Source organism: Macadamia integrifolia, chromosome 12 (genome assembly GCF_013358625.1).
Source record: "Macadamia integrifolia cultivar HAES 741 chromosome 12, SCU_Mint_v3, whole genome shotgun sequence".
NCBI lineage: Eukaryota > Viridiplantae > Streptophyta > Magnoliopsida > Proteales > Proteaceae > Macadamia > Macadamia integrifolia.
Window position 1 is genome coordinate 31,429,032 of NC_056568.1, and position 23,238 is coordinate 31,452,269.

Consider the following 23,238-nt stretch of genomic DNA (forward strand, 5'->3'; position numbering starts at 1 on the left):
ATGTTAATTGCTATCAAGAAAATTTGGGTTGGACCCACCAAGATGAATATATGATTATGTGTTTCAGAAAGGGCCGTTTGGATGTTTAATCTTCACAATGGCTTATTGCGTTTATAACTTTATACTCCAACGACCATTGACTCCATGGAGTCACGGACACAATGATTTGAATATTAGAAGATTAGCGCGATTTCTGGGCCATTTGCAATGATAATAGTTTTGGGTTAGGTCAACTAATTAAATATTATTCGTAATTTTTTCTTTTTAATATCATAATGCTAAAGAAGAAAATGATATAATCAGATAAAATTTAACCAATGGTTCATGTCCGAGAAGAATCTCTAAATAATAACTAAAATAGAACCAATTTTCTAGCTTGCACATGCACTCCTAAGTCTTAGCAGAGCCCACTTGAGAAAGATTGAGACATGTCTGGCTTGTTTATTAAATGTGTTGGGCTGAAGTTCGGCCCCATTTACATTCAATGGCATTGGACCCCTGGTGCTTCTGATCATTGGCTTAACTTGATAGAACTCACCCGCGGGTTCTAACTATCATGAGAGAAACTTTTGAGGGAACTATTTGCAAGGTGGTTTGATTAGTCTTTCACCCCTATACCCAAATCAGACGAATGATTTGCACGTTTGTATCACTGCTAGCCTCCACCAGAGTTTCCTCTGGCTTTGCCCCGCTCAGGCATATAGGTGCTCAATCGATTAATAGTCTTACATGTTTAAAGATTGTTTACTCATTTAGACATGTTTAAAGCCAGCTTAAGGCCCATCTAGGGATAAATGTGATTAGTATATCTGACATATAGTTTATAAATGGCAACATGCCTGACTTATGATGACCAATTAGCCCATCCAAAACTAACCCAGGCGATTGACACCCAATTACTAGAGACTATATTATATATCTTAGGCCCCGTTCGTTTAGAGGGGAGTTTGGGGTGGGAATGTCCGACTACTGGGTCCCACATGTTGTAGGGTTAAAGGCAGAAAAAGTAAAGTTGGAAGAAAGTTAGACTTTTCCACCCCAACCTTATTTGGTTTGCACATAACTGAGAGAGAGAGAGAGAGAGAGAGAGAGAGAGAGAGAGAGAGAGAGAGAGAGAGAGAGAGAGAGAGAGGAATGAAAAAATAGTCATTAATTGCAATAACTTTCCATCCCACACTTTGGAATGGGATGGGGTGAAAGGCACATCAGGAGACTGGAAAGCTCATCTCCCAATGTTGTTTAAAGTATTTCCCACCCTATTATATCCAAAGACATGACTTTACTATGCTTTTGACATTTTGGGAAAATAAGTACAACTTTTTAACCCTTTAAATCTCACATCATCAAAATCACCCTAAACAAACGGGCTGTAGAGAAAAGATTTTGGGACAAGAAAAACCCCATCGGACGGTTCACTTCTTCAGTTCTTCCCTGTTACATTTAAAACGGATTTGATTTGGCCGACTAGAGGTACCGAGTAATATTTAATCATTTTCACATATTCTTCCCTCCAAAAATGCATTCAAATCAAGATTTCTCTGACAATCCCTCTAGATCCTGGTGAAGTCTTACGAGTTTCTCTCGTTCAGTTCTCTCTCTCCCTGTGCGCATGGGCACTCAAAGAGGTAGCAAGAACCCTAATTCATTCTCTTCAATCGTTTCTTTTTGGGATTAACTCATGTTTTTTTTTTTTTGTTCAAAATTAATTTTCCACTGACTCTGCTCCATCCGCCGATTCTATGAGTTATTTGTTTTTTCTTTCTCCAGGAGACAATGGCAACGATTTATGGTCAGAAGTTGCAGCTGGTGAAGTTGGAAAACCTCAAGTTGCCGTAATTTACAGAAGACGAAGAGCCGAAACTTCTGGTGTTGATGCACAAATGTAGGTGTGAACCCTTAAGATTCACATTCGTCTGCACAAAGTTCCTCAAAGTGGTGCTTCTCGGAGTTTTATTTTTTTTGATATTTTTTTTATTTTTTTATTTGATTGTCTTTTGGTTTGAATTGTAGAAGCCGATCATACAAGGAGAATCGGCAGAGTTTGGCGCCAGGAAAAAGAATTAGTTGGAATCGTTCACTTTCGACAAGGTTTGCTCTATTTCCTTCTAACTTTCAATGCATGAGATGAACATTTAATACAGAAAATGACTCCTTTCTTCCTTCGTGTTCTTTGCTTCCGGTATCATAGCATAGCACAATAGATGTCACTTTATGACTAGCTCCATCCAATGGAAACGTACCAGAAGCAATATAACACCATTTGATGTAATGTGTAAGCAGAGCAAGTAATAACATTTACTTACTATTTTATAGGATCCCAACAAGGAGACACCTGAAATTTAGTATTAGGATGGCCTCCATCATCGGTGCACCAGTAACCCCATTTTAAGATGGGTTTTGCATATCATATCATGCTGAGTTTTTCCTTATTCTTTTTTAAGAGATTCTAAGATAACATCACAGATTATATTTCTCAGTATCACCTGAAAAATGTGAAAATATTTTTTTTCTATGATATAGATTGTGTACAATACCTGTTTCAGTCTTTGAAATTGGGACCGTGCCTGTTGTGTAAATGAAAGATACTAGGTATTGCACCCATAAGTACTATGTGTGTTTTCGATATTTTGTTTGTTTGTTTGATTGAAATGATTCTTGTTGCTATCCATTTCTTTTTTTGCATGTCGAGGCTTCTAACATTTATATTTGATTCCTTTATTTGTTTGTAATTGAGCTATGTGGGATTTGAGTTTGTAGATTTTTTAGCCATTTTTTGTTTTGTTTTGTTTTGTTTTGTTATGTTATGCAATTAGCTATTTTTCCATATAAAAACCTCTCCTGTTTCATCAACATCCTTGCATTAGATACTTCTAGTTCCTTCTATTTCAGTACATTGTCGGGTTTGCCTTAACTTGTTTGTCAATGTGCCTATATCTCATGGAACCACAGATTCAATCTTATGAATTACTTTGTGTGAACAGAGGGAGAACTAGCGTTGCCATTTCTGCTGATGTGGATTATAGGGGTCAACTAAAAGAAAAAGAAGCAAAGAAGAAACCTAAACAACCTCCTCATAATGTATGATACTGGCTACTCTGTCCTATTTTTACCTTGAATTTTACTGTCAATCTTTATTTTTATCAACTACAGTTCCTGACTATCTGATATGCAAAAAGAAAAAGTATATTATTTTACAAGATTTGACACCCTGTGCTGATGATTTGTATTTTTAGCTAAATCTGTAACTGAACACCTTCTTTTTGTAATTACTTTTCTCCAAAGTTGTGCCTTGTTTCTTAGGTGAAACGTTGCCCAATTACTTTAGTTTCACTTGCACATTAGCCTAAATCATTGGCCATTATGTTTGATTGAAGTTCTAAATTAAAATTTTCAATGATAAATCTATCAGCACAATTTCATGAAAAGACCAGGACACTGGTGTCAATTGATATGATTCTTTTTTCTACTAAACCTTTTTTATGTTTTGCAGAGAAAGATTCCAAAACCTTCTGACTATGGAAAAGAGCGGGCTTATTTTAAAGAGGTTGACTCCTTTGAGTTGTTAGAGGAGAGTCCCTCACCTAAAAACTTCAGTACATGGTCCATGGGCATCCAAAGTGGTCAGGTTATTATACCAGATGTAGCCACAAGATTAAGAAAATGGCTAATCACAAGGCAGCCAACTCACAGTTGTGGGTCTTCTAGTTCACTGATTAAGATATTGGAAACTCCAGGGGTTCATATAGAGTCAACATGTGGTGATGTTTCCAAGTGTTCAAATGAGAAAACCCCTGTTATGATTTCTGCAAAGAAGAACGATATTGAAGCTCTAGAGACGGGTGATGCCAGTTCTGATGATTTAGGAGAAGCAATTACAAAGCTCACTCTGACATCGGATTCTGCATCGGTAGATGGCAATCACCATGACTCTTTCTCCATGCTGTTAAGGTTTTGCAAGCAGTCTTCTCCTTCAACTCTGTCGGATGTTTTCTCCCTGTATTGGTAAGTTCTATTCTTTATGTTACAATCCCAAATACCTTGTAATCAAACCAAAAGAAAGAGAAAAGAAGAGAAGAAGAAGAGAAGAGAGGAGAGAGGTACAACTGAAGGAGACTCCCACAAGATGAGAAGTGACCTGTGATCTTACCAAAATGGTTTGATCGCAGGTTTTCCCTATATTTAATATTATTTCATAAAGAAGAAAGTACAAGAATACCCCAAATCATAACATAATAACCCTAAACCAATACAATGGGCCGATAGGACAGAATTGTCCCTATCGGTCCACGGAAACTAGCACGTCAGTCTCAACACTCCCCCTCAAGCTGGAGCATACACATCACCCATGCTCAGCTTGGTACAACTATTATGAAAACTATGAGCAAATAGTGACTTAGTGTACGTATCAGCCAATTGATCTGACAAAGGAACAAAAGGGGTCTCAATTAGCTTCTTCAGAACAGCATCACGAACAAAGTGGTTGTCCACCTCTATGTGCTTGGTCCTCTCGTGGAAGACCAGATTGCTAGCAATGTACACCGTAGCTTGGTTGTCACAAGACATCTTCATAGGCTTGGTCACTAGAAATCCCAACTCCAAGAGTAAAGACCGTAGCCACATCAACTCAGCAGTGGTATGAGCCATAGCTCTGTATTCTGCTTTTGCACTAGATCGGGCAATGGTAGTCTGCTTCTTACCATGCCAAGTAACCAAATTACCTCTAACAAATGTACAATAACCCGTAGTAGATCTCCGATCACTAGCAGAATCGGCCCAATCAGCATCAGAATAACCAACTAGTTCTATATGTCGATTAGGACGATAGATCAGCCCCTTTCCAGGAGCACCCTTAAGGTAGTGAAGAACATGGACAACAACGTCTCAATATGCTTTATGAGGAGACTGCATGAATTGACTGAGTACTCTAATAGCATAGGAGATGTCAGGACGTGTCACAGTAAGATATATCAACTTGCTAATCAAACTCCTGTATTTATGCACATCCCGGAGAGGTTCACCATCATCAACACCAAACTTCTGGGGAAGATCCATTGGGATATCAACAGGTCTGGAAGCAAGCATACCAGTATCAGATAAAAGGTCCAGTACGTATTTCCTTTGAGATAGACTGATCCATTTTGTTGCATCGGATCACCTTAATCCCAAGAAAATAATGAAGTTGACCCAAGTCTTTGGTCTGAAAGTGTTGCTGAAGAGAAACTTTCACTTCAGAAATTCCTGCCTTATCATTTCCAGTAAGTATAATATCATCAACATAAACTACCAAGACAACCAGTTTATCACCTCTACAACGAACAAAGATAGAATGATCAGAATAACACTAAGAAAATCCACAAGTAACTATGGTAGCATTGAACTTGTCAAACCATGCCCCAGGAGACTGTTTAAGCCCATAGATAGCCTTATTTAAGCGACACACGACCTTTATTCTCCCCCTGAGTAATATAACCAGGAGGTTGCTCCATATATACCTCTTCCTGTAGATCACCATAAGGCATTCTTGATGTCCAACTGAAACAATGGCCAGTAAAAGTTGACAGCAAGAGAAATAAGCAAACGAATAAAGTTCAATCTAGCAACTGGGGAGAAGGTCTTAAAATAATCAACTCCATATGTCTGAGTAAGCCCCTTAGCAACCAGACGGGTTTTCAACCGCTCAACAAAGCCATCAGAGTGATACTTAACAGTGTACACCCAGCGACACTTCATCAAATCCTTACTAGGAGGTAAATCTACTAGACTCTAGGTACCACGACTCAAGAGAGCACCAATTTCTACATCAGTGGCAGCTTTCCACCCAGGGACACATAGGGCATCATTATGGGTGCGGGGAATAGAGTTAGTAGAAAGTGACAGGGCAAGGCCATGAAAGGTAGAGGGAAGATGAGACAAGGAAACAAAGTTATCAATAGGATACACAACCAGAGATTTTTTAGTGCAAGAACATGGCATGCAATTAATCAAGTGACATGCAGTTAAAACACCATCACACAAAAAATGCTTAGGAACATGCATATGAATCATAATAGCTCAGGCAACTTCGAGGAGGTGTCGGTTCTTACGCTCTGCGACCCCATTTTGCTGTGGGGTATAGGCGCAACTACTTTAGTGTATCATCCCACGGTTGGCATAAAAATCAGAAATATCATTTTGAGCATACTCTAAAGCATTATTAGACCAAAAAATCTTAATGAAAATGCCAACTGAGTTTTTATTTCATTATAGAATTGGTAAAACACAGATAAAAATTCAGATCTGTCCTTTAACATGTAAAGCCATGTAAGGCGAGAATGATCATCCACAAAGGTCACAAAATAACGAAAACCAAATTTATCACTAACTCTGCAAGGACCCCATACATCAGAATGGACTAAAGAGAATAAAGACAGACTACGAGACACTGAGCGAGATGGGAATGACACACGGTGATGCTTACCCAACTCACATGCCTCGCATTCTAACCTACGAACAGACTTAAAACTAGGAAATAAAATTTACAACCTAAACAGAGACAAATATCCTAACCGGCAGTGCCATTGGAAAGGGGTCACATCTCCAATAGCAGTAGCAGCAACAGAAATAGGAGAGCCACAGTTGAGGTAATATAAACCATCCTTTTCACGCCCTCTACCAATCGTCTTCCTCGTGTGAAGGTCCTGAAAAACACAGTTAGAGGGAAAGAAGGTTACTGAGCAATTTAATAAACTAGTTAACTGACTCACAGAGAGAAGACTTAATGGAAATTGAGGAACATATAATACAGAAGATAAAGTAAGGGAGGTAGGTGAAATAGTACCATGGCCTAGAACTGGTGTGGAAGCACCGTTGGCAAGAATAATAGAAGTAGAACTGGTACTAGAAGAAAAGGTCTTAAAAAGTGATGACTTACCAGTCATATGGGTAGAAGCACCTGAATCAATGATCCAAGGGGTAGAGGTAGTGGTAAGAAGGGCTGAGGTACCTGCATGAGCTAGGGTGGCAGCGGATGTAAACCCACCATTGGATGTATTAGAGGATGCCTCGAGAGTGTGCAAGTGCTGGAGCAACTGATTGATGTCATCGCGCAGACTAGTAGAGACATCTCCTGAGGAAGATATCAGTTTAGTGTTAGCGGAAGACACTGTGTCAATACTATCATCTGACACTCTATAATTGGGTAATTGGGTTGCCCACTCTGGTTTGCCATGCTTTGCCCAGCAAGTCTCTATAGTATAGTTGGGCTTCCAGCAATAAGTACACTGGCGAGCTGCATAATCAGATTGCTGTCCACTGGAACCTCGATCAGCCGACCCACGACCACATCCACGGTTGGCAAGGAAGGCAGAATTGTCTTTGGAAGACTGATCTGGTTTAGTTGATGAAGTGATACGCTGCAGTCATGAATAGGTGTCATTCAGGGTAGGAATAGTATCGCCTGCTAGTAGATGGCCCATCACTACCTTCAAATCATTGTTCAAACCAGCCAAAAATTTGGAGACGAAGAACTCATTGCACTGAGCCTTCAATTTGTCAATGTCTATGGTCAAGGGCTGGAAAACATTGAGTTCTTCAACCATTTCCCTGGAAGTACTATAATACTCTGAAAGAGATCTGTCAGATTGGCGAAACTGGAACAACTTCTCATAGTTATCATAGATATGGGTCATGTTCTTTTCCTGAGAGTATGTTTCCTTCAAATCATTCCACACTCCCTTTGCAGTAGAGTGAAACATTACATTGGCAGCAACATCTGGTTCCATACTATTCCACAACCAGATTAAAATCAAGGCATTCTCCTTCATTCATTCATTATACGCCTTGTCAGATGATGGAGGAGGATCAGAAGTAGTATACTAAAGTTTATCCTTGGGCATAAGATAAACCTTCATAGATTGAACCCAAAGTAGGTAATTCGAACTTCCCTTGAGCTTGATAGAGGTAATCTGGACATTGACATTGTCCGAAGCAGAAGCAGTAGATATAGGGGTAGTAGATTTGTTCTCAGCCATGAGAACCAAAAGGAAAGTACAATAAATAAAGTCGTAGAGATAACCAAATCACAAAATCAGACATGAACCACACAACTAGCACAGACAACCTTGCAATAAATCGAGTAGAGGCAACCTTGCAATCCAACGGCTTCAGGTCTTCAATTAGGTACTAGAAAAACACAATCCATATGCAAACTAAATCACTTCATGTGATTTACAACATGCTAGATGCAGCAGTAGGTGGCTGCACACCAAAAGACTTCAGCGCAAAACTGAGTTCAGCAGAGAGGAAACTGAACCACCTCGATTTGATTACAGAGGCTCTGATACCATGTTACAATCCTAGATACCTTGTAATCAAACCAAAAGAAAGAGAAAAGAAGAGAAGAAGAAAAGAGAGAAGAGAGAGGTACAACCGAAGGAGACTCCCAAAAGATGAGAAGTGACCTACGATCTTACCAGAATGGTTTGATCGCTGGTTTTCCCTATACTTAATATTATTTCATAAAGAGGAAAGTACAAGAATACCCCATATCATAACACAATAACCCTAAACCAATATAATGGGCCGATAGGACAGAATTGTCCCTATCGGTCCAGGGAAAGTAGTATCGGGATTAGCGTCAGTCTCAATAATTATTATTATTATTGTTTTTTCCGTTTTGAAAAATCACAAAGGTTTACATATGAAAGCTTAGTCTCAAAATGTTTCAATGGTAGGTTCCCTAGTAAGAGTAAAAGGGGTTTTATAACTTCTAACAATGGCTAAATTTGCTAACCCTTTGCCAGACTTTTCTCCAGCCTATTCAATTACACACCACCAAATAATTAGATGATATCCCTCTATCATAAAGTTAATTTGGTAGTAAACATGCTTATATACCTTGAACTTTGTATATGAATTCTATTTCTTCTCTGAAATGGGAGTTCTTTTAAATGTCTTCATGATAGGCTGAGCAGGACAGGGGGTTTTCATTTGAGCCATGTGAGGGGCTGGATTAATAGAGGATTCAACAAATGTTAAGTTTCAGCTCCACCTCAGATATTATACTCCGTGCATTTTCTTTTCCTTGTAATTTCAACAGTCAAGTGTTGACTTGCCGCATGGCAAAGTTGTTCCGGACCGAAATTTGACACATAAGTTTAGGTAGGGTGGGGCTACCTACCTGTGTTATTTGGTGCTATCTTCTGTGAAATGCAGCAGATATGGTGCCTCATTGCCAGTCCTTCTGACCCTCTCTTGAAAAAATATTGCAGTCGTAGCAGTATTAGTAACCATAGCATTGATTACAATGATGATAATGCTGATGATCACAAGTATGAAAACTTTCTTTGTTATTATCAGGACCCCTTCAGCCAGTATTAATTAGATACAACTTTTAGGCATAAGCCTTTTTGGTTGTCACTATTTCACAGTCCACAGCTTGTGCCCCATGAAGGCACTACAAGAATTCTGTATTTCTTTGTGTGATGTTTCAGATGTATTATCTTCTTCTGTTGAATTCAGTATTGCATTAAATGGGCTTAGCTCTCTTACCTTTGTTATTTTGATAGTGATTCTGCGTTGTCTAATGAAAAACTCAAACTTTTTTCTGCGGGCAGTGACCCCAATAGTATAGTTAAGATTGGTGAGGGAACCTATGGAGAAGCTTTCAAGGCTGGTGCAACTGTTTGCAAAATAGTACCATTTGATGGAGATTTAAGAGTGAATGGCGAAGTGCAAAAGGTATCATCTGTTTTCATCTCTCTTGCTCTTGTGTGTTACTTAACAAATGATAGGGACTTGAACCTTTTCCTTTCATCAAATGTATATATATATATATATATATATTTGTTTTTAATTAAGTCTTTTTGTTCTTCAATCATCAATCTTCTTTTGCTGTAGAGAGCGTCGGAATTGCTCGAGGAGGTGGTACTTTCCCGGACTCTTAATAATTTACGAGGACATCATAGCAATGAATTTAATTCATGTACAAGCTTCATAGAAACAATAGAGTACGTCTTACTGTGTAAATCTCTCCAAGTACTTCCACCATGCTGCTGTCTTTTTACAGTTAGTGATGGTTTATATTCTTGTTGCATTCATAGAGTAACAGATAGTAGGTTCAACCTTCCATACTAATAATTCTGAAGAAGATTCCAACAGCAAGGATAATGCAATGGCATTGCCTTCACCATAGTTTTGCATTGCGAATTTAATTGCTTTTGTGAGGATGGTTCTCACTGCATGGGCTACAACTTAGTGCAAGCCATTGTTTTGGTGGCTCACAAATTATTTGATGTTCCCACATAAAAATAACAACTGTTTTCAATAATCTCTGCAGTTTACGTGTATGCCAAGGTGCCTATGATCCTATGCTGATCAGAGCATGGGAAGAGTGGGATGGGAAGCATGGCTCAGAAAATGACCACCCAAAGGAATTTCCGGAGAACCAGGTTCTTGTTCTTTAATCAGCCAGAGTTTTGAATTTGGACAGATGTTAAACAGTTCAGTAGCTGACCAGTTCTTTGCTCATGAGGCTTGGCAACTTGAATTGGCTATGAGCCAGACAAAATTGGACTGGCTCTGTGAATAATATCTTGACTAAAATTGAATACATCGACAAGGTATTATTACAGTGCTTGAATATCGAAAAAAATTCTACAGAATCATGGTAGCAAAATTTTGAACAGGGTACGCACACCCACCCTTAACCTGCACATCACACTGCACATGCACACTCAGATCATATTGGACCCACAAGGAACCATTTCAAAATGTTAGTAATTCGATCCATCTTCTTTATTTGAACCTAAAGAAATTTCTTTCAGTGTTATGTTGTGTTTGTTCTGGCTCATGGAGGTAAGGATCTTGAAAGCTTTGTACTCTTAAACTTTGATGAAGCACGGAGTTTATTAGTTCAGGTGAACAACTGAATTTCTTTCCTTTTCGATTCCTCCTTGCAAATCTTCAACCAGTAAATGATTGACCACCGAATACTTTTGCAGATTACGGCTGCCTTGGCTGTGGCAGAAGCAGCCTATGAATTTGAACATCGAGATCTGCACTGGTCTAATTCCAATCCTTCAAAAACTTCATGTCTCTAAACAATGCAAGTCCATCGTTTTAAATATAAATCCTTATGCGTGAAAACTTACCTTGATAGAGCTTTGCAGGGGGAACATTCTTTTAACTCGTAAGAATGATGCAAGAGTGCAGTTCACTCTCGAGGGAAAGCCAATGTGGGCTCAAACATTTGGATTGACAGTGTCAATAATTGATTTTACTCTCTCTCGAATAAACACTGGTCAAAATCTACTTCATATCCATTACTTTCATGATAGAATGTCTAACTATGAAAATCATTCAGTGTCTGAAATTAATATTTCTTGTTGTGTAGGGGAGTCTATACTTTTTCTGGATCTATCTTCTGACCCACTACTCTTTGAGGGTCCAAAAGGAGATAGTCAGGTAGGCAGAGGCAGAGATAAACACATAAATTTCTTTGCATTTCGAAGTCACATGAATTTCATTCAAACAATTTTTTAAATGTTGGCAGTCAGAAACCTATCGGAAGATGAAGGAAGTAACAGATGAATGTTGGGAGGGCAGGTAATATGATTGTGCTAAATTATGTTTGTATTAAGTCCATGTTTCATGACATGAATTCTGCATCTCACTTACATAAGGCTTTTTGTTTCCAGGTAAGAAGCATGTGAAAGGAAAATGTTCAGATAAATTCTATGTAAATATGAGATTTTAACTGAAACTTTTCCTTTTACATGCATGTTACCTGACAACAAACAACTCTAAATAACAAGCTTGATGACTTTGGTTCTTGTAGATGTATGATGAATAAATCTAATTGTGTTGTCTCGTTTCAAATGCCTAGTTCCTATTTGTTGAAAACTAAAACAAGTTTGACTATTTGCTTGTTCATTGAAAGGAAACATGATTAAAATTGTCAACTGGAAGTTATTTGGTTTCCTATAAAAATATATTTTTTAAGTCAATTATTATGTTACATGTGAAGATTGTTTTGGATTATGGAAACCTGTTATTGTCTTGAAAAAACAGCTATCCAAAGACAAACGTATTATGGTTGCAGTATTTGGTCGACATTTTGCTGTTGAAGAAATCATACGTGAGTTCAGATCAAAGCACTAGTGGTTCACCTTTTGTTCTGTTTGTATTTTCCATTTTTTTTTTTTGGAGGTTGGGGGGTGGGGGGGGGGGTGGGGGAGGGTATTCTACCATCCTCTATATTTTCTCTCACCAGGGCTGCACCAGGGATGAAAGGTATGTGACTGATTGAATTCTATGCTTGGAACAGAAACGAACTTCGAAAGAGGAAAGGGAATTGCGTTCACTAAAGAAACGGCTGAACTCGTATAGCTCAACCGGGGAAGCAATCACCGATGCGTTCTTTGAGGAGTTGTTTGTTAGTGTTGATGATCAGAAAGAGAAAGGCGGCAACTAGTTTATCTAATTTTTTTTTTTTATGCTTATAAGCAGCTCCTGTGAATATACTTGCTAAGATGAGTATTATGTGTAAAGTAGCAAATAGCAAGAAAAAAAGATTCAGGAGTGTTAAGTTTATAGCCTGATAATATTTATCCATTTTAATGTCTTCTCATCAAGCATGACTGATAGATATATTCAGAGAAAAATCGCATGTGGACATGGGTTACCCCAAAGCCTTCTGATTCCCCATATAACTGAGTTCTCTCTCAATAGTTTAAGCTTTTGGGTTGGATATTTCTTGAGGATGATCAACTATTATTTGTTGAGTTGTTCTTGATGATATTGATGAAATTGTATAGGATCTTGTTGAGATCCAAAAAGCTTTTTTAATTGCTCTGTTCTCATGGGTGTTTTAGGAATTCTTAGTGAAACTTAGATGGCTTGATCAGAGAAATTAAAAGAGTTTTCGATCGCTTTCAACATGTGTTAATGAGCTAAGAAAACAACCAGATACGTCGTAAGCAGTAAAGATGAAAGGTATTCAATTTTTAAAACCCATATCTGATTCGAATAGATAATACCACTTTACTCTCTTCCAGAGTCAGGAAGGAGACACTTTCTGAGTCATGAATGTGTTGCTATTGCTCTTAAAGGTGATATAACAAATCACTTTATCAACTATATGACTCAAGTCCATCTCTTTTGGTTGATCTCTCTTGCTTTCCGCACTGAAACTTGGGCAGACGATGGGCGTTTTTTTGATCTTGAAGGAAGCTCATCCATTGTCTTCGGAAATAAAAGGTAAGCTCATGGCTTATGTCGCTGGGACAACACATACCTCTTCCCATGATCCCATCTTCCCATGTATTAATTTAATATTGAAGGAAAATTCTTTCGGAAATCCGAATAGAAAACCTCCACATATGGCTTAAGAACAACTGCATATATGCAGTGTATGGTCCCAAATCCCAATGGGTATATGTTCTCTCCCAGGTGGATGTAGGCCCTTCAGGCGCAACATCTGTCCATCTCCTAACCCTTAAATTTGTAAAGTTCAAAGTTGGGAATTGGAACTTTTTCTAACCTCGGCAACTACCGGACAGCCCTCATGCACCCATATTAATTTACTACTTATCTTTTTATCCTACCTCACATAAAAGTGTGAGAGAGAGGGAAAAGCTCCCCTTTGATAGATTCTCTTCTGTGCTCCTATGGCCCAATTCCCTATCCTTCTTCACAAAGGAACAACTTTGTTATCATTCCAACGAGGCAGTAACGTTTACTTTTGCCTTCTTTGTCGCGTCTCTTTCCGCTTCTCTCTGCTTTATCTGAAAATACTTTTCCACCGGTCTCACCCTTTTTCTCTTCCCCATTTGGATCCACATGTACTAGTACTTTACAATGCTCGTGTTTAAACAGTCATTGCAGACATCTCAGTAAAAAATCCAGTAGTGTCTCCTTCAGAATCGCTAACTACTTCTCACAGTCATGGCTGGTGGAGCTTGTAGGAGCTTCTTCATCTTCCTTCTGCATTTGCTCGTCCTCACTGTCTGTTCTTCAGGTGAAGTACTACTAACTACGGCTCTCTCTCTCTCTCTCTCTCTCATCTTCCATTCTAATGCCTTCCAAGAAAAATAGCATGCTAAATGTATCTTACTGTAATGTAACCGGAGTATTAGACGAGTTCTATCTTTTACCTTCTGGGTCCTCGGAATCTGGGCTTGAACAGTTTCAGGAGATCAAGCTTGGATGAGAAAATTTCTCCCGGAGTCCTTCATGACTTTTATGACCCACTTTCAAGTTCCATCATTCACCAGTTAAGAATATCAATCTTCATTTGGAAAATGTTGTGTTTACTTCTATTCTCTCACTTGTTTTTGTTTCCCCACTTCAGGAAGTATGGTGGGTTTCTCCTGGGATGCCAGGAGTGGTGTGACTTCATCGGCTATGGAGGCAATGTCCATCCTCAGGAATAATAACAAGACTTACCCTTCTCAGATCAGAGTCTCCATGGCAGATCCTAGTGTTCTGGATTCACTGTCCAACGCAGGATTAGATATAGAGCTTTACTTAAGCGAGACACAGATTAAGAATCTGAGTCAGTCCAAGACTTCCGTAGCCATTTCACTGCTTGAAACGCACCTGGCTGCCATTCTTCCTCGTGTAAACGTTAGAAGCATCGTAGTTGGCTGCAGCCATAACAGTTCAGTAGCTCTAGTTCAGCTACCATCTGTCCTATCCATCTTGAGATCAATCCATTCCGTACTAAGAGGCTTCAACCTGGAGCATCGAGTGAAGGTCTCAGTGACATTCTCGATGTCCTCCTTACAGAATATATGCAAAAGGCAAGCCAGAGATCTGCGTGGGATTGTTGGTTTTATCAAGAAATCCAATTCCTTCATTGTTATAGAGAGCCAGATTCACCAAGAAGTGAGCATGGGGGACCAGTTTGTCCGATTGATGACTGAAACAGCTACCAAAGCAACTACAACTCTTCCTTGCATTGATGCTCCCATGGTTGTGATAATCCATACCTCTGCTGTCCCCAGTGCAGTAGAGCTAGTTGAATTCTCCTCCAAAATCTTGAGGTCTGTAGTGAACACTCGAATCCCAGGCCTTGATGGCTTATTTGCAGAAATTTCTTCAATGAAAGAATCAGAGAGAGAGGAGCTGAAGTGGGAAGAACAGATCTTCCCTTCTTTCCACAGAGAACTCCTAAACAACATCAATGACCAGAGACCCATCTCAGCAGCAAAAACTACCACAGTACATGATACAATCTACCCTCCCCCAGCAATTTACCCTACAACACCAATAACAAATCCCACAACAACACCCGCAGCCACAACCCCTACTACAAATCCCACACCAATCATCACCGTGCCTTCTACGAACCCTGTCACTGTAATGCCAACAAATCCTGCTGCTACCCCTGTCACGGTCCCCTCAACCGCACCAGTGACTACTGTACCTTATACAAATCCTGTAGATCCACCCACTACAACAGGGTCAATCAATAATCCCGTTGTAGCTCCAATGACCCCTCCAGTTACAAACCCAGTTACCGTTTATCCAGTCCCACCTCCCAGTCCCAGCAGCATCCCCATTACAACGCCTGTCACAACACCCCCAGCAAATCCAGTGGCACCTACTCCGGCAACAGGGCAGACCTGGTGTGTGGCTAAGACTGGAGCGTCGGAGAGTGCACTTCAGGCAGCACTGGACTATGCATGTGGCATTGGAGGTGCAGACTGCTCAGCAATTCAACAAACTGGAAGCTGTTACAATCCAAGCACTCTCGAAAACCACGCCTCATATGCATTTAACAGTTACTATCAGAAAAATCCAGTGGCATCAAGCTGTGACTTTGGAGGAACTGCCACGATAGTTAGCACAAATCCAAGTAAGACCATAAAATCTTTCATTTTTTATAAAATTTCTGATTAGGATGTCTGAATGCTAAGGAAAACAAAATTATCCATGTCTTGAAGTAGTTCCCTATTAAAACTTTCAACAGGCACTGGTTCTTGCGTTTATCCATCATCATCACCAGCTGCAGCCACAACAACTTACGGGTGGGTTTTCTGCTGCTGGACTGTATTCCTACATACTAACACTTTTTTTTCCCAAGTGTTTTATAGCAATGATGTGTTTCTGGAATCTTAATTTGCAGCTCTGTTTCACCGCCACCAGTGTCGAATGCCGGCAATTCTGGTTCACCTTTACCACTGTTGAATGCCAGCAATCCTGGTTCAGCTACGACAACCGTTATTGGATCTGAATCCCCTCCTGGTGTCAGTCCTTCAGTGTCCATCTCAGCCCGCTTGCAGCCATTGTTTGGCACCATTGTACTACTGGTAACATCCATCATCACTAGAATCTTAGTAACAGCTGCATAAATTTCCTACTGGGGCATGCACACCAGTGACCAGACCACTGGGCAATGGATTGATACAGCAGCAGTGGACTGCAACTCCAATGGTTCAGGTTATCTGTACAGTACGCATTTTCAAAGAGAAGCACCAGTAGGACACAGGTGCACATCACCATTACCCACCTGGAAGGCTGGAACATCCACTAACCAGCAGAAGCATCACTATGAAGGAATAGAATAGATATAGAGTAATTGCCTGATGTGTTGGTAGACGAATTTCTTGTAAATTTCTTGAGTTAAGAGTTATGTAACAATATAATTTTCAATCTCGAAAGGTCATTAGAGTAGAATCTAGGATCCTCTCTTCCAGGAGAACATTTGTACCAGTATTGGGAACAGGACAGAGCTCAATACTGGCACATCCATGGATGCGGGGCGCCCACATTTAAATGTCTAGGACAGATTCTTATTAGTTAATATCTGAGATACAAATAGAACTACTGATTTGAAGAACAGTTGATGGTACCCCTGCCAGTAGGTAGCAGGAGCTCAGGTTATCATAGGATCGATTTCCTGCTTCTAAGGGGAGTTGGAGGCATTGGAAATTAAATATAATATAACTTTCCTTTCTTAAACAATGCAATGGCACATTTGACAACCAAATGCTGATTTTACCAGGCAATGCAAGACCCTCATCTGGAGAAATAAGTCATAGTGATTTAATAAATCACCATTTTCTACCTATCAAAAGATGAATGACAATAGGAACAAGAAAAATGGGTCTCTGCTGTTGGCCCATAAACTAACCCTAGCAATCACTTTACAAAACAGGAGGGGGGCTAGGTTCAAAACCAATATTCGCTCATCTCCTTGGAAACTAATTTCTACAGCTATACCTCTGTTCTACTTTAAACCAAATGAAATGAACAATATATGATTTTACCGTTTTGCAAACACTACCAGGATCAACATGGACATTGAAACCACAATCTTGAAACCAGAGCTGTCCCAAAAGTTTTGTTTTTCAGTGCCGAACCCTGGTCCCTGTTGCTTCATAACCAACTGATCTCTGAGTTCTTTCAAAGCTTTGTCCCTCCGCTCTCCCATCTAACCACAAACGACAGTAAACAAATACAAATTAAAAATAAGCAAAATCCAGCTGGAATGGAAATTAACATTCTATTAGTCTAATCATTGTCCTCATTTGATAAATATAGCATTAGATAGTGCGACTCACACTAGAACATCAAATCCTTTTAAGGACTTCTTACTTTCCATGCTTAAGCAAAGGTGACACGAACCTTGGAGAACTCAACCCCATAAACCAACTTACAAGGTGAGGGAACCCAAAGGCCATAAAACCACACCTGATCACTTTTGTAACTGATGTGGGATTAACTCTCCATAAGGCTAACATGATTGAAACAGACCACCACGATTCCAAACTGACGGCCTGCTAGGATCCCCACTCCCCAGCCTTACCGTAACCGCTGTGAATGGGATGTTTTATAGGGTGGAGCTACTCTGATAGGACGGATACAAAACATTAAGAAAACTCATCATAAACCGGCTTACAAGGTTAGGGAACCTAAGGCCATATCAGCCTACACAAGATCACTTTCGTAACTGATGTGGAATTAACCCCCATAAGGCTAACAGGATTGCAACAAAGGCTTTTAAAATTGGGTTGGAATCATGAGTCAGCCAATTCAACTCGATATCGACAATCCCAACCCTGATTAACCCCAATTCTTAATAAAATAGTTCCGACAGTTCAGTCAACTCTGTCCAATTGAAATTGGAATCAATAGAGACTGATCTTGTATCCGATATTGAGTTTGAGAACCCAGAATCCAAGGGGCTGTCTGGTGATCCAAACATTTGGTTTTGCAAGAGTTGTATCCAAATCAAAAAGACTATTGTAATTGATACCATAGATTCAAGCATTGCAGACCAAAGCTTGCAACGAAGAACTATTTGTCATCTTCAGGGACAATAAGAGCATAATAATGAGGTATCAATGTTCTTTTCCGCTCTTTAAGTACAATAGTCAGCTTGGTTGTTATCCCAAAGAAGAATAGTGATAAAGGCTACTATCTCAAAGGCATGTTGCAAATTTAATGAGTGTTGACATATGTTGTGGCATAGCAGGTCAATTTAATGTGGACCATTCCCCTTGAGTCCCTCTGAGGGGCAGGTCCGGACATTCAATTTCCATGGACAATCAAGCAAAGTACATAACTGAATGATCCATGTATTTTCAAATAAAAATAGACTGAATAATTCAGGAGTAAGGAAAATATTCTTTACCCTTTGGAGCTTTCTCGTCTGAGAGCGAGCTTCCTGAAGACAGAATTCCAACTTCAGCACCCTTTTCTTCAATTCCTGATCAGCTTTCCGATGTTTCTCTAACTGTGAACAGGTATAATACGAACCATCTACTTTAGAAAAAGGTAAGATAAAATTTTTGAGTAGAAAAGGAATGTTAAAGAAACTTGATCAAGGGACTGCATAGGAACATACCTGTGACTCCAACTCCTTAGTTTTTAATTTCCAGTGAGCGGACATAATCTTGATTTCATCTCTCAATTTGGCTATCTCTTCATCCTTCACAGTTAAAAGCTTATTGATTCTCTCAAAGTTTTTAGGAGAGACCTCATCAAGGATTTTCCTCAGTTCACAATCCTTGCTAGATCCAGCTTTGGCAATCGCTTGCATAATCTCCTGCTCTATTCTTAAAACTTCATCTTTCAGCTGCTTCTGAGAGCCCTCTCTTGCTTGAAGGTCTTTTTGCAGGTGATCCAACTGCTCTCCTAACCTATTAACACGATCCTCATGCTCTTTCAAAGAACTGTTCTTCTCATCAAGTTCCTTTGCCAAGGCCAAACACTGTAACTGAGCTGATTGAGCTGATGCAGCACTTGCATCTGCTGTGGCTTGAGTGTCAGAGAGCTGCAATCGTAGAGCATCTAGCTCCTTCAGGTACTGTGTTAAATGAAGAAAAAGTCAAAGGATGAGTAAAATCAAAAAAGGACTATGACTAGCAATACTGTTAAATTATTTGGCAATGACAACAACCATGACTTGAGTTTAAAAAAAAAAAAAAAAACCAATTGTCACCTTATTATAACCATAAAAGATAAAACATATCCCGTAACCTTCTTAGAGCATATTAATTATTGGAATCAATAAAAGTATAAGAGAATCCCAAAGAATATCACAATAAGTGTTAGAATCTAGGTTTCATACCTTATCAGTATTTTTGGGTTGTCATAGTATGTTAACTACAAGAAAACACCACCAGACGCTGAATTTAGAGGCATTAAAATGTCGTAACAAGGGGATTTCTAGCACATAAAGAAATACATGCTAGTATTTAGGGGATTTCTACCAAAAAGGGAGGGTGCAAGATAGCATTTAGGCATTCCTACAAAAAAAGGGGAATTTAGAACAGGATTTCATCTTAGATGGTCAGATGTATATGGAAATTAAAGTAGGAAATTTTGCATATGTTTCTTTCTAAAAGGAGTTTTTAGGATATTTCCCTTCCCCCTCTTTTTGATTCGGTTAAATTACTATAGGGTCACTTTGAAAATCAATCAAACTGAATAACAAAATCAGAGTGGTATAGAAAGATTCCAAAATCATTACATGCAAAAAATAGATAGTGCTTCAGAACTGTTCCCAGAAGGCTTACTTCAATTTGGAGAGCTAGCCATGTGTTAAGTTAGAAACATGAGACCTTCAAGGTCATCAATAAAGCATTCAAGTACATTAGAGAGAAAAAAAATCCAAAGTTCAGGGCAAACCTCAAGTCTGCAGGATGTAGTTTTGCTAGGATAGGTTGATATCTGAAAAGGCATAAATTATGGTTCTCAGGCGTATGTTATTTTGTTCTTTCAATAGGTGCAAAGGATTATATAAAAAGATCTTTGCACATAGGTTACCAATTATATTAAATTGAATGCAAAAAATAAAATTCTACCAAAAAAAAAAGAATGCAAAAAATAAAAAACATGTATTGGATCTTTTCTTTCTTTCGTTTTTTTTTGGAGAGGGGGTGGTTTAATTATAAAACCAGTATTGGATAAAACATAAGGCATCTACTACATATCAATGGCTCCACCCACCCACCCACCAAACCACAAAAAAAAAAAAAAAAAAAAAAAACCTTTTTTTTCCCTTGGAGGTGGGGAATGGGAATGTCAAATTGAAACCTATAATTTTCTTCTTTATTCAGTGTCAATTATGACTGCCCATCCAACTTTTGAGATGGTTCCAAGAAATGGTGCTAAGCCCATACTTCACTCAAGTAATGGCTTGGGCTCCTTAAGATATTTCTGTGGCATTAGAAGTTACTGGCTGAAAATGAAATATTACAAAAACTAAGCATAATGAACACAGATGAGACAAATTTTATATTCAGTCAGCTAACGATTTCCGATTACTAAGCTTGCGATTACTAAGCTATTCCCAACTTGACTTCAGAAATAATACACAACAAAGCGTAACTTATCCATATTCGAAAAAAATAAAAAGTAACCTGCCCCCTTCCCTCCTAGAAGGAAAATAAAAAGGACCAAAAAAACGCATTTCCAAAAGACAAGGGAAAAGAGAGATTGATTTATGAATTGCATCGATCTTTTTGTTTCAGAGATTGATTTCGAGTATCCAGCACAAAGAGGGAAAAAAAGACTCGATTCATGCCAACAGAATTGCTTAAAACAAAAAAAGGTCAAAAAAAAAAAAAAAAGGGCTGAGAAAGACGACATTTTTTTTTCTTAACAAAAACAGAACAATTTGGGGGCTTAAAAATTCTGCTAAAAAATAAAGAACAGACACCCATACAGGACGTAATATCCTAAACAATAGATGTGGTTAGGACAACCTTACCAAATCGGATCACACTTTCACCAGATGAGCTTGGGTTCAGTACTGATAACTAAGGGTTAATTCAACGGGAACTACTAGAACAACGAGGAAAATCTAAGCGAATAAAACGAAAAGAGTGAAAAATATATATATATATATATATATATGAGAGAAATCTTACCTGCTCTGCTGTAGATGCGGATGCCTGCAACTGTCCGTCCCTCTCTTCCAAGCTTTTCTCCAATCGAACTATTTCCTCTTCCATACTTCTTGCTCTCGTCTCCGCGACCTGCAAAACCACGGCGTCACTTGATACAGATCACAATAGACACAACAAGAGCGCGCGCCCAAAGGGAAAGAGAAACACTGTGGTAGTTAAATCAAAGTACGAACTAACATGCCTGTCTGGTTAGAGTTTCTCGGGCAAATGATTCTTCCTGTGAAGCAAGGCGACTCCGAACATCCTTGAGTTCGGCTGCCAAAGAAACAACGTTTCGCCGAAAGCTCTGTTTCTTTTCACTGAGATCCTTCAACAGAGGATCAAACTCTCGGGCAGAGGATGATGATGATGGCTTCTCGGAGATCGACATAAGCGAGGAAGAGAAAGTTTCCAGTTAATCAGTCGAGTCCAGGAACCCTGAGCCAACAGACGATATAACAATCAGAGATTGCTCTAAATCTTCCAATGATTACCCTTGAACACAATACGTTAACAATTCCATCCTTCGCCTACCCAATATCAAGCCTGACGATTATTCTTCTCCCCCCTGTATTGAAAGCTCTCTTGACTAGCCATCGCATTAAATGGGAGTCATGTGACTCAATGACAACGAAACGGTGATCTTCAAGTGATTACAAGTGGGAATTTTTGGCAATTTTTTCCATAGAAGCTAAGGATTTTTTTCTTGCGATTTTAAGTTCAAGAGAATGATTTGCTTACCCAAAAATTCTCTCTTTTCCTTTTTCTTTCTAGTAAAGAACAAAAATTTCTCCACACCTATCAGCTCACCATCTACATGCAGCCAAGGAAAACTGGTCTTAACAAGGAAACAAAAAAAAACGAAAGGTTAGCCTTTCAAGTGGATTTCAGCCACGCGTTCGTCGTTGTCTTATTACAAGTAGAAATCTTTCGTCTTCAACAAAACCAAAAATCACAGGAAGAAAGTTTCTTACAACGGGAAAACAGCTTCAACAAGCGAGGAAGAATGAAAAAACGGAGTTTACTTTGGCTGGAGAAAGCTTCAAGGGAAACTAATCGAAAACAAAAATTATAAAAAGAAAAGGAAAATCGACTGCTCTTAGAGAGCTGTAATGCTTACCGATTTCTAGTCGTCCTGTCTGAAACTCACTTGCAGTACACCGGAGAAGAACAAAAAAACTAAACTAGTTCCTCCTGTTAGAACTCCTCGACCTTCACGATGAGATGGAATCAAGCTATACACCGCCTCAGTCCTCACCAACCTTTCTATGATCCAACAGTGGAAAGAAAGGCAGTTCAAATTCAAAAACTGGAATCAAACCCTATCACCATCCGCGAAAGACAGGACAAAAAATAAGAGCTTCCAGAACCTCCAGATCGAGCCATTTAAACCACAAAAAAGATGGTGGAAATCAATATCAATACAAACAGACGAATTAATGAGTTGAAAGCAGCGGCTTATCGTCTTCTGAATCGAATTTCCTGAAGAAAAGATGGATCACGTGACAGTCATCAAATTCTGTAAGAGAAGAAAATCAAGTTCCCGCTCGACTTCAAACTTGACGGATTCGAATATCTGATATTGGAAGAAATTGAGACAATACGAACCGAGAATCAAGAAGAAAAAAACTATTTCTGCATCATTGCATGCTTGATTTGAAGCTTTTGTGGAAACAATCACACCAGAAAACCAGGATTTGGCGTTACAGCTCGGCGGAGAGCATCTGATTCCAGCTTCGAGCACTGATTAAATTCCCCATAAATACAGGAAATTAAAAAAAAAAAATGAATAATTAACAGTGAAACAGATCGAGTGGGGAAGTGGGGGTTTGTAAGAATAGAGACAAACATGTATGTG

General features: G+C 39.1%; 3 protein-coding genes across 6 annotated transcripts; 2 read left to right on the forward strand and 1 right to left on the reverse strand.

The window, feature by feature from the left end:
• The first annotated feature begins 1,407 nt into the window (after positions 1 to 1,407).
• On the forward strand, positions 1,408 to 12,729 carry LOC122058087 (serine/threonine-protein kinase haspin homolog). Of its 3 annotated transcripts, none has more exons than XM_042620542.1 (15): positions 1,411 to 1,625; positions 1,768 to 1,882; positions 2,011 to 2,088; positions 2,982 to 3,078; positions 3,491 to 4,002; positions 9,594 to 9,717; positions 9,877 to 9,986; positions 10,316 to 10,427; positions 10,803 to 10,895; positions 10,980 to 11,041; positions 11,148 to 11,278; positions 11,372 to 11,442; positions 11,531 to 11,583; positions 12,049 to 12,115; positions 12,305 to 12,729. In XM_042620542.1, exons 1-15 carry the CDS (start codon positions 1,610 to 1,612, stop codon positions 12,449 to 12,451), a joined length of 1,788 nt encoding a protein of 595 aa, XP_042476476.1. In that variant the 5' UTR covers positions 1,411 to 1,609; the 3' UTR covers positions 12,452 to 12,729. The 3 variants fall into 3 exon arrangements, with proteins under 3 accessions (XP_042476477.1, XP_042476476.1, XP_042476479.1); XM_042620545.1 differs by having other exon boundaries at positions 1,607 to 1,625; positions 1,768 to 1,886; XM_042620543.1 differs by lacking the exon at positions 10,803 to 10,895 and having other exon boundaries at positions 1,408 to 1,625.
• Positions 12,730 to 13,721: 992 nt separating this feature from the next.
• LOC122058086 (endochitinase A1-like) lies at positions 13,722 to 16,635 on the forward strand. Its single transcript, XM_042620541.1, has 4 exons — positions 13,722 to 13,996; positions 14,330 to 15,838; positions 15,953 to 16,010; positions 16,109 to 16,635. The coding sequence occupies exons 1-4, from the start codon at positions 13,924 to 13,926 to the stop codon at positions 16,332 to 16,334; spliced, it is 1,866 nt and encodes a 621-aa protein (XP_042476475.1). The 5' UTR covers positions 13,722 to 13,923; the 3' UTR covers positions 16,335 to 16,635.
• Positions 16,636 to 16,914: 279 nt separating this feature from the next.
• On the reverse strand, positions 16,915 to 23,238 carry LOC122058088 (nuclear envelope-associated protein 2-like). 2 transcript variants are annotated; one of them, XM_042620546.1, is made up of 7 exons: positions 22,501 to 23,230; positions 21,583 to 21,818; positions 21,363 to 21,470; positions 20,119 to 20,160; positions 18,833 to 19,294; positions 18,620 to 18,721; positions 16,915 to 17,416 (listed from the first exon to the last, which is right to left on the reverse strand). In XM_042620546.1, exons 2-7 carry the CDS (start codon positions 21,769 to 21,771, stop codon positions 17,249 to 17,251), a joined length of 1,071 nt encoding a protein of 356 aa, XP_042476480.1. In that variant the 5' UTR covers positions 21,772 to 21,818; positions 22,501 to 23,230; the 3' UTR covers positions 16,915 to 17,248. The 2 variants fall into 2 exon arrangements, with proteins under 2 accessions (XP_042476480.1, XP_042476481.1); XM_042620547.1 differs by lacking the exon at positions 20,119 to 20,160 and having other exon boundaries at positions 22,501 to 23,238.